The following is an 11,521-nucleotide window of genomic DNA, read 5'->3' as shown; positions in this document are numbered from 1 at the left end:
GATTCCAACCCAAATTGAGACATGACTTTGCTGGTCATGGAATTCAATGAGTTTCTTGAGAGTGTGCACAGAGTCTGGAAGTGGGAGGATTCTGCATAACAATGACACAGGAATCACAAAGCAGATATTTCCATAGATACAATCTCATTAATAACAGTTTCCAGCTTCATATACAAATTAAATCATTTAAACAATGAGGTATTCTTGGATCATCCAAGTTTTGCCTGGTAGTCAATATATGACATTAATACACAGGATGCTCCTCTATAATCATTCATTTGCTTCACCTCATATACAGATATTGTCAACAACCTTCAATATACTAGTGCAATCAAGGGGCCTGCTCAACTAGACATGGATGTCTTTGAACAGCTGTCCACAGCGCAATCCAATATGTCACGATAATCACGTGTTATTGTGAAGTAATCATACACCAAACCATCTCTGCTTTTCTTGTACTCGAGCAACAGCGTCGACTGGTTGAAAGCGGTCAATTTCACAAACCCGAAGTCATAGTCTTGATAGTAACTCCATCTAGTCCGGAGAGGGGTAAATTTAGCAAGGCCGGAACCTCCACCTCCAACAACAACATGGGTGGTTGCTTCAAAGGGACCCGTGTAATGGTGTGCAGCTTCACGGACACATGTACTCTGTAACCAAGATAAGAATCATGTATTCAAAAAGAAGGGTATCAACTCAATCAAACAATAACATCCTTGATACTTCAGACTATCAACTATCAAACCAACATTGCATGCGGAATCAAGTCACAACCAGTTCAAGAAAATTCGTTTAACATATTTACCTGGTAAATTGGGCATGTTCTCTCATAGTTATGGACATGACCATACAAGGCAATGTCAACCTTATACTTTTGCCAGAGTTCTTGAAGGCTGTCTCTCCCCATTGGCTCCTCGAAGGTTCCTTCAATACCATAAAATTCACCAGAAGAATAACCAAGCACCCTATGTGCGAGAAAGATCAGCCATGGCTGTTTTTCCCTGTCTGCTGTTGACAGACAGTGCTCAATAAATTTATATTGTTCTGTTCCCGGTCTCCAATCATGCTCAGTATCAACTATACAGAAGCGGAACATGCCAAAATCTGTTTTGTACCTGGGAAGTATTATAATATCAAAGTTTATACAACTGACAAATCACATGCTTAAAGACAACACAACCAGAAAGCCAGAAAGTATAAACCAAACAGCAATTAACATGCCATTTTTTAAGTGATCAAAAAACAGTAAATAATTGTGAATCCATTGATATGTTAACTCAATTTGATGAATGCCTTATAGCACAATTCACAGTGCAACCATCAAAAGATATGCATAGAAGGAAGAAAATGACATCCAGAATAATAAGATATGGGCAATATTTATAAGTTTTTAACAAAAGCAATGTAGAAGAATTGGTTTTTTCCTTATATGCAAGTAATAGGAAGGAGGAAAAAAATAACCAGTGCAACAATCAAGTATTACAGCAGTTAGATCCAGAATGATTTGTCTAGTTGTTCGAATTTCAATCTGATCAAATATTATATAATGCTTATAGACAGTCATATTATTAAAAGTTATCCTGTAAAAGAAACAATGTATTCAAACAACCAAACTTAGTTGCTTTTCTGAAGTCATATACCAGAACTTTTGCCTATTTTCAGCAGGAACATAAAACATTGTTTCTGCTAAAACTCCACATTCTCCACCAGAATCCATATTGGCGTAGAAGGATCCAGTCCCAGGCCAATCTCGTTCGTGGTTACCACTGCAAAAGAGGAGCATAAGAGGATTATATTCTGGGAAAATGACTATCATATTAGTTATATTGGATTGCTTATATCAATAGAACTAACCTTCCGACCATATAAGGCACAGTTGAAGCAATTGGTTCCACTTGTGCCGTAAATTGATCCCATTGTGACAGATAACCATTTGCATAAGATAGGTCCCCAATATGGAAAACTATGTCAATATTCTTTAAGTCCTTGATAAGCTGGTATGTAGTATTAAGTGAGCCTGGCTGGTAATTGTTATACTCGTTGGAACCGTCTGCCTCTGCCTGAATACATTATTGTAATAGTAATAAGCAAAATTACATTATAAACTTTACAATTGCTTTCACATCTGTTTTGAGATCGCATACTCTCACCTATCACATGATCTGTCAAAGAATTACTCGAAGCAATTTTAATGAGATTAGTACATTGAACAATTATTTCCTTGCCAACGTTAACTATCATATTCATGATTTTACCTTGATTTGACTTCTGGGCCAATAAATGGAAGAAAAAAAAAACTCTAATCAGATTGTGTATTGGCATCTCAATTCACATATAAGGGAGAGGACTGGAGCTGCAACCAGAAGGTGGAGGGTTGTATATATAGGCCGTTGACAGTGTAGAACTGTCGTATCTCATGATCATGTAATAGCCAAGATGGAAGAGATAATTAAAATGAAAAGGAAGGAGATGGAGAGATAGTCAGAGGTAGTTCAAATTTTATGTTCCACCAACAATCACCACTGGGTTTCTTCAATCAACGAACTTGCATATATAGAACAACCAAAAAATCTATCTGAGAGATAACACACAAAAAATACTTGAGTGTCATGTTTCGGAATTCCTTCTCTCTTGTACAGTTTATTCGTCTCTTCCCTGTTTCTCCATCTGATTCTTTTACTATCATCCTCTCAATACTACCTCTGATTCTCTCCATAGAAGATGAACAACAAAAGTTATTTACTGACTAAGACAATCAATGGAAAATTAAAGAGAAAAGAAGAAAGAATTGCATATGATTTCTATTGATTTAGAGAAGACTTATGATGATGTTCATAGAGATTATTGTGGAGGGTTTTAAAAAAGAAATTAATAATTTATGTTACAAAGTATATGCATGATAGTATAGTCATTCCTTTAAAAAATACAGTGTCTAGTAAATTTCTTATTTATATGGGACTATATCGAGGATTCATATCGAGTCCTTACCTTTTCATATTGGTAATAAAATAGATGAATTTACGAGTCATATACATGATAGAGTCTATCAGATAGACTTCCTTGGTATATTTTATTTGTTGATGATATTGTTATAATTGACAAGAACTTAAATGATATTAGGTGGATAGCTAGCTAATAATGTTTTAACTGATGACATTGTTTTGGTTTAAACCCTCCCAAGATCCTACATTGAGGGTTATTCATTCAATTTTCATTTTGCCTTTCTCCAAAGCCACTTTTGAGGGTCATTCCTTCTTCAAGTTTAAAAGCACAGATAAAATGAAAAGAAATGAAGAATTCTCACAACTCCTTCCTACGGCATGAAAGTAAATGAGTTTTCTTAGGATGCAAGTCATCATGAGAATTACCACACATTTCAATCATCATTAGGGTAGTATTCTACTATTCTTTACCTTCCAACAAAAGAAAGACATAAGCAATCAAAACAATAACACTTAACAACTCAATACATGGAGCTGTATTAGAAATCTTATGAGCTGATGAAAATATAATGCATCAGAACATAAACACTAGCTTTATCTCATACAAATGGAAGTCAAATTTCAATTTCTGAAATCACGTATGAAATAAAATAGTTACCTTTCCCATATCACCAAAAATGACAACACGCTGTAAAGAATCTTGTCCAGGGTAAGGAGATGCTCTGAAGGTGTATGACTGACTCCATATATAAGAGCCATTGTACAATCTATGACCAAGCTTGTAGGTATACCTGCAACAATGTGTAAGAATACGTGAAGACTAATTTGAGAACTGATTGATGAATGGAAACCAGTTAGATGACAATGGCCAAAAACATTCATCCTGCTGAATCAGAGAATGACATTCTTAAAGTATCATTTGGGAGAGCATACAATAAATTAGGCCACAAGTCCTTCAGAAAACTTGTGTGGATGAAACCAGGATCACGCCATCCCACAGTTCGTGCAGGTGAATCTGCAAACAATTATTAGAAAAGTTCAAATTACAATAAGAATTGACCCCAAGAACAAGTAACAAACAATTGCATGACAAAAAGATGGCCAATTGTATAAAAGCTTCTCAACAGAGTGGAAGCCGAGAAAGGTGGTCTGAGTGTTAGTAACTTAACTACAATGCTCTAGGAAACCATTGTCCCTCACAAGATGCTGGATGGCAGATGGTGTTTTGCCAGAAAACTCAAATACCAGTGCATCCCATCTACGGTCCACTGACAGAATGGAACAGTATGCCAATATGGTTTCTAGCGCACTGGTATACCATTCAAAGAATGGTACAGTATGCCAGCATGATTTCTAGTGCACAACATTCTGAAACTATTGATTCTCGATCTTACATATGTGACTTTCTAGTGTTTCTGTCATACTCTTTCTTGCTAAGTGATCACTTGCTAAAGGAAATGCAAGGTGCTCTGCTAGTTGCACATTCCATGTTGGCCATATTCATCTTTCTCCAGTTTGGAAGCACTGATATACACACACAGAATAATGAAGTTTCCTACTTTTTCTTTTACAATAAAACTAACATCAGATACTGGCATGACAAGTATAAAGTTCTTAATTCTTACATATAAAAGATGAAGGGAGGGAGGAAGTGAGGGGAACAAAGCTTACCACACATGTGGGCTCTACTGAAGGTTAAAGTCCCAGCCGCTGAACGTATTTGGGGTCCTCCTAGTTCACCCCACTCAACAAAAGGTACTGCCTCTTCTGTACTATATCCACTTGTCCAAGTAACAGCCATCTGGTTTCATGTCCACCAAGTCAGATTCTGAACAACAAAACATAATAGCTGCATGCAACAACAAATGGATAAAAAATGCAATGTTAAAATGAACTACCACCTTACTATCAGAAAGTAGTCCAAAGCATACCCAACTTGTCCTTCCTGCACAATGTGAAATTTGTCCTTTTCTTCAAATTTTTTGTCTTGTTTTCACAATAAGCAAAATTGGTAAATTCTTCTAGTTTTGTCTTGTTTGCACAATGTGGACAACTGTCCTTCAATCTGACTTGGTTGCAAGCATTTAATCAAATGGACCAAAGCAACTGATTGAACTTACAACTTCCTCTCTAAATAACCAATTACATCTCACATGCTTATTTGGATCTAAATGCATAAACACATTATAAGTTCATAACAAGGTTTTTAATTTCGTATCGAACTGCCTGATACGGGCGGTACATACCAGTCTGCCAACCTATCGGCACGCGGACAACTCGCTACTAGGTGGTACCAAAATCTTGGCCCCCTATCGCCTGTACTGGGCGATAATGGTTGAAACCGATTGTTACTGATTTATATCAATTTTCAAATGGTCAATTTGACCGTTGGAGGCATCATAAAGGGTTTTAAAACCCTTTCCTCCACCCTCTTTCAATCATTTCACTTTCATACTCTCTTAAACTTTCTCAAACTCATTTTTACTTGTAATCTCTCTCTTATTCTCACATTTTCACCCTTCTAAACTCAACAAAGTAACGATTTGATGATCCAGAACAAACCAAAATTGCGAACCTTGCACAAGGCTACTCCTCAAAGCCCGAAAAAGATATGTGGCACTATTCTTACCTAATTTACATTAGTTTTGCTAAAACTATACTAAATGTATATTTATTTCTGGCTTAAAAACCGTATCCTAACTTTTTTTTTCTATTTCTCATATGTTTTAGGAGGATTTTATGCCTATTTTAGGTGTACCGCTCGGTACGCTTGACGTACTACTCAGCATGGTATGCAATTTCGAATGGCACCGCCCGGTACGGGCGGTACGTACCGGTTCGACGGCATATCGATACGCGGACCGCTCGCTACTGGACGGACCATACTACAGTGCTACAGTAATACATTGCAGCAGTGTTACAGTGCTACACTGATTATAAGAGGAAATCGCTCTTACAATGCTACATTGCTACAGTAAGAGGAAATCGCTGGGTAAGCCCTGGTGTACCGTTCAGTATGCCCTGGTGTATCGCTCGGTACACCGGTACCGTACCGTACTGATCCAACCTCGAAATACTGGTACGGTACGGTATTGCATACCTTGCTACTCGGTATGTTGATACGTACCGTACTGAGCAAGTACGATACGAAATTAAAAGCCTTGGTTCACATATTCTCTTTCTTTTAGATTATCTATATGACTAATATCATGGATCACATCCATGCACAAAAATCACCTTTTTCTCATGCATACCTCTAGTATCTAATAGATTTCTGAAATCTCCATCAGCTGATTCCTATGAGTCTTGGCCAAATTGTGTAAACAGTGGCTGCCAAGTGATACTTGATTTGATTTGAAAATTTGACAAAAAAGTTCTCATCACCTCTAAAACAGTCAAAGTTCAGGCATGGCATGTTGTACTACCTCTTCCGGTGTAATTATGGCACCCTTCACAATTTAGGTCCATGCAACCACAGCGATGCTAAATAGTGGAATTAATTAGAGGAAGAATTATACTAACTTGTCCAAGTAAATAAAGAACTTTTCAAGGAGCATACTCAATAAAGAACCTAAACTGGGAATCATTAATTTCACAATAGCACATATGTTAGATTGCTTTCTTGAAAAATAAAAACAAGCAAGGGTTATCGAGATTGTTGAGCTTTATTCTTTAAGACTTGCGCATCAAAGATGTCTGTAAAGAACATCTTTTATGCCTTTCAATTTTTCATGCAAGCACTTCAAATTTTGTGTAAAATAAACTAGAACTTCAAGAAGTGAGCATGCAAATAGAATCAAAGAACTAATCCAAGGAATAAATCAAAGAAGATGCAGCTTACCTCGTTCCAGGATTTTCCTTGAGCCAGACGAGGGTAAACAGGGGCCTTCGGATTGGCAAAACTAATGGTGTTAGAGACTGCGACAAGCTTGGGCTGTTATTCCCAAAAGAATCATTAGTCGGCAATATGCACATTCTTGGTTGAAAAAAAATATATCAAATTAAACATATAATCAGGCCTGGGATTGAAAAGAAAAAAGAGAATAGACTAGTATGTCTTCCTCCTATGGGTAATATTAGTAATTTGTTTGTTGCCTGCACAAAAACGATTCAGTTGTCTTTATATTCTATGATGACAAAATTGTATGATTACCTAACAGATGTTTCAAAATTTGATCATAATATTTCAGAGACTAGTCCATTTTTCATCCAAATTCCATGAGATCCTAATGGTATAACTTAATTGAAAAAAGAGGAATCATGTGCAGGTGGACTTAAAATTTTGAATCTTGTGCTAATCTCTGATAAAATGAAATTTATGAACTCAAAATGCTTTATGATAAAGTCCACCACAAAGCTTAAAAAATAACATAGAACTGGACAGCATACACAATAGTAATTTCTGATAACTCTAAGAGAGGGATCTTAAAAATCAACTACCAGTGTATCCATTTAGTGACATACATTTGAAATACCACCAGAGAACAGTACAAAAGAAAAATCTGCTCTTTGATTGATCAATTGAAGCTTCAGAGATCCCCTTCCAGTTTTGTTGTAGTCGTCATTTTTATAATTTGCATACTGATACTGCAAAATAGGTACATATTCAGCAGTTATTATACAACAACATCAATAAGAAAATATAATTTTTTTTATTCAACAACCCAGTAGAGGAGCCATTATATAAGGCAGCTACTAACCTTAATGGGGGCTGTACATAGTAGAGGCTCATATTCTCTAAAATTTTCTTTCTCACATGTTGTTGCACTGAGAATTAAACAGTGAAAGTTATCAGTCAAGGTTATCAAAGAACTACATGTTTAAGGACTATGCTTGATTCCTATTTCTTCATATTTGACTAGTCAAACAAAGTGACAACACTAGTTATTTAAGCTTTAAGCTAAAAAATCTGCAATATGAGTAAAATCTGTTCATACTTTTTTGCATCTTCAGGAACCAAGTTCATGTAAGTAATCAAGTAATCAACACATGATCCAGAAAATGTTATTACCTGAAATTTGCAGGAGAGAAAACCCCTACCCAATCATCGTTTGATGGATTTGGGTGGCTGAATTTCACAGTTACCCACTCACTAGTTTGACCCTGTTACATGATAAAGAATTCCATGTAATCAAGACTAAAACTATAAATATATAATATCTTTCCCTGATTCTACAATGTTATGTTTTATAAGTTTTTTTTTAGACCCATAAGAACTACAACCAGTTGGTTATTTGCGACACAAAAGTTTGCTACATGAGATTGTCAATTTTCTGTTTTTATGTTAATGTTGCATTATTTAGGAACAAATCACCAAGTTTTGAAGGATTGTGTAATATAGTCACGTCTCATCCCCTGTATGCAGTCTACCAATGTATCTGAAATATGATCCAAAAGTAAAAACTTTGATCCGGTCGTCCACTAAGCAATTCAATCACGATGCATTTGTCTCTTGCCTTCATATATGCAGAAAGCTTGTCAAAAGTATCTGATATAACCCTACTTGTTTAGATGCCAGCTCAAATCTGACACGGCCATTCATCATTAACAATTTAACCCAATATGATGGATGCCAATGTCCGAAGTGGTTTTGTTTATTTAGACATGAAACCACAAGTCAAATGTAAAGCTCATGGTAAACTCAGAGGATTCATAAAGTTCCCAAAAAAACTCATGCAAATTCTAAAGGCATACCTGCAGCCCAAGTACCAAGGGAGAGGCTCTGATACGAGCTGAGACAGTCGTAGCCAATGTAGTCTTACGGATGGCAATTTTTGAAAGGGGCTGTTCTCCGTTGTGCCCCGTTGTGGAACAGCAATATAAGGCCAATACAATCGCCAACAGAATCAAGCCATGCGACCTCATCGCGGGCAAACTCCTGCAGTCATCCATTACCATGCCAACAAAAAAGCAAATATTTCAAGAACCAGACCTCAGAATCAAATATCCACCACCGAAAGTCGTAAACTAACAAATCCCAAATAAACGAAGGTTTCATGACGAATTTTCAACCATTACCATGCCAATAAATAAGCAGATATTTCAAGAACCAGACCTCAGAATCAAATATCCACCACCGAAAGTCGTAAACTAACAAATCTCAAATAAACGAAGGTTTCATGACGAATTTTCAACCATTACCATGCCAATAAATAAGCAGATATTTCAAGAACCAGACCTCAGAATCAAATATCTACCACCGAAAGTCGTAAACTAACAAATCTCAAATAAACGAAGGTTTCATGATGAATTTTCAACACACAAAACCAAAGAAACATAGATTAGATCTTTTGATAAAGTAACTCAACTCATAGATTAGATCTTTTCCCCCAAAGAAACATCAAGTAACAACAAGGGAAACCCCCGAAATCACATCGAAACAACCATTAGATATCCATACAATTCATTTCCGAGACCATAATTCCTCGAGAAGAAATAATATTCAATAAAAATCTAAAATTAAGGAACATGTTAGCCAATCCACATCAACCAACTCCGCAGGGACCGGGAAGGAATCTACAGAATCAAATCAAAAACCCACAAAACACCAAAAAAAAGATTCTGTTCTGGAGGAAGAAAACAAGTCGCCGACTCGAAATTTCACCCAAAATCCAAAGAAAAGAAGCTGAGAAATGACGAATAATCAATAACGCTTCCAGAAGACGAAAACAAGAGACAAACATTCGAATGCTTGGAATTGAGCCAAGCGAGAACCGTACTGAATCAAGCAACTCGAACAAGTCAGGACGTCGCCAGGGATCGAATTCGGGTGTTTTTAAGGCGATGAGCTTCTTGACCACGGGATCTGCTGCACAAATGGTCGTGCTAGGTGACGACTCATTTTCGTTATCCATCTAAACGTCAATGTTGAACGGGACGTCGTTATTGTGGACGACATACGATTAGCTGTCAAGACACCGTTGCAAACGCGATTGCAGGGCATCTTAATTCCTTAACCCCAAATATTTGCTGGATGTCGGAGCATGGAAAACGATGACGTGGTTTATTTATGAGGGTTTTCGTATTTTAAGAGCAGGTAGGTCGGGTCAGATCCACGGCTGACGATGCGAGAACGTGCGTTTGGACGGTCAAGATGCGCGAGTTGGCGAGCACGTTTCCTCCACGACCAGAGTACTCATTCGTGACCCAATAACTCAAATTGGACCGAATCCCTTTATGTTCTATTGTTATACGGTCGATGAAGTCATGAGAACAGCATTGCAAACTCTTATACCATCCTAATTGAGACTTTGACTCTGATATGAGAGAATGATCATGCAAAGCATAAGTATAAAAAAATAATAATTATTATATAATTATATTTCTTCTTCTTTAATTGACACTATTTTCAGTGTTCTTGAAATTAATGTTATGAGAATTGGGTGAAAACATAGGCAATAGGTGCAAAAAAAGTAAAACCAAAAGAGGGAGGGAGACGAACAAAATAGAAATCTTTTAACTTAAGCAATAAAGCACAAACACTATAATTCGAGGCTTAGTACTTAGATCAAGAAGAATGCCATGAGTGGTTCTGTCTCCTTCGCGGACGATTCTGGGGCCTACTTATCCGTTCAAAAGTTGTCTTCTCATTACAATTTCTGGCCTTTTTATATGAACCCAATTACAAAAAGAAACATAATAATTAATAAGGTATTGTGTTCGGTCGTATTTTTTTTTTAAAGATGATTTTTCATAATTACATTGTCAAATAATTTTCATCTTTATATATGTTAATCTTCATTTCTTTTCTATTTTGCTTCATTTATTTATTTATTTTACTTGTTATCTATTTAATGTTGCCAAGTGACAATATAAATATATGATTGGCTCTTCATTACTCTAAAACATTCGAATTGATTTTTTTAATAATTTATATTAAAAAAAAAAGTTCTCGTGAATTAGTTTTAACGGAGCACACACCTTTCTATTGAGAATTTAGGAGCTTATTATTTAAAATCACATACTTACTATTAATTATCCCTTAGATTAATAATAATAATTTACTCCTCATAACCTCTCTAATTTTATTTTAACCTTCTCGTTCTTCTCTCTTTTTCTTCCTCAAAATTGAAGCACCCCCAACCTTGTCCTCATTACTCATTGTGAACGATCGCCACCCTTAGCTTACCCATTTATTGATAATCTTCTATTGATATCATCATTGTTATTTGTACCGGCTACAGAAGAAAGAAGTCATTGCTGTGATCATCTTCCCCAGCCTACCTTGCCTATCGTCGATCTTCTATTGATGACATCACCAGCTTCACTAGCTACGGAATAAAAGAAAGCCTTACTGACCATCAACCGCAGCCTACCCTCTTGCCACCAATCTTTCACTTACACCATCACTGGCTCTTGGCTCTATTGGTTGCAAAAGAAATGAAAACCATTGTCACCGATCATCAACTCCAACTGACCCACTTGTCGTCGATCTTTCACTTATACCATCGACTCTACTAGGTGTGAAAGAAGAGAAAGTCATTGTCACTGATTTTTTACTTATACCATTCCCCTCGACTTTATTGTCTACGGAAAAGGAGGAGAATAAGAAGATGATAATTATGAAAATAAAGAGAAGA

The 11,521-nt window shown here is 36.4% G+C and overlaps 1 protein-coding gene across 3 annotated transcripts; it reads right to left on the bottom strand.

The window, feature by feature from the left end:
- Nucleotides 1-109: 109 nt before the first annotated feature.
- On the bottom strand, nucleotides 110-9,811 carry LOC135585902 (probable inactive purple acid phosphatase 27). 3 transcript variants are annotated; one of them, XM_065180332.1, is made up of 13 exons: nucleotides 9,624-9,811; nucleotides 8,637-8,820; nucleotides 7,954-8,045; nucleotides 7,643-7,709; nucleotides 7,407-7,529; nucleotides 6,784-6,876; nucleotides 4,614-4,743; nucleotides 3,876-3,957; nucleotides 3,601-3,733; nucleotides 1,855-2,060; nucleotides 1,641-1,766; nucleotides 806-1,115; nucleotides 110-650 (listed from the first exon to the last, which is right to left on the bottom strand). In XM_065180332.1, exons 1-13 carry the CDS (start codon nucleotides 9,794-9,796, stop codon nucleotides 345-347), a joined length of 2,025 nt encoding a protein of 674 aa, XP_065036404.1. In that variant the 5' UTR covers nucleotides 9,797-9,811; the 3' UTR covers nucleotides 110-344. The 3 variants fall into 3 exon arrangements, with proteins under 3 accessions (XP_065036404.1, XP_065036405.1, XP_065036406.1); XM_065180333.1 differs by having other exon boundaries at nucleotides 9,662-9,793; XM_065180334.1 differs by lacking the exon at nucleotides 9,624-9,811 and adding an exon at nucleotides 8,961-9,225.
- Nucleotides 9,812-11,521: the final 1,710 nt, after the last annotated feature.

This window comes from Musa acuminata, chromosome BXJ1-4 (assembly GCF_036884655.1).
Source record: "Musa acuminata AAA Group cultivar baxijiao chromosome BXJ1-4, Cavendish_Baxijiao_AAA, whole genome shotgun sequence".
NCBI classification, from domain to species: Eukaryota; Viridiplantae; Streptophyta; class Magnoliopsida; order Zingiberales; family Musaceae; genus Musa; species Musa acuminata.
The sequence above is the reverse complement of the archived record's forward strand: the minus strand, read 5'-3'. Positions and strand labels throughout refer to the sequence as shown.

Bases quoted from the DNA above. Each gene is read 5' to 3' on its own strand.
- LOC135585902 (XM_065180332.1), bottom strand. From the start codon at position 9,796: ATGGATAACGAAAATGAGTCGTCACCTAGCACGACCATTTGTGCAGCA. The intron at 7,530-7,642 runs GTTAGTAGCTGC...CCTATTTTGCAG, and splicing joins TATGTACAGCCCCCATTAAG to TATCAGTATGCAAATTATAA. The intron at 1,767-1,854 runs GTTAGTTCTATT...CCTCTTTTGCAG, and splicing joins GTGCCTTATATGGTCGGAAG to TGGTAACCACGAACGAGATT.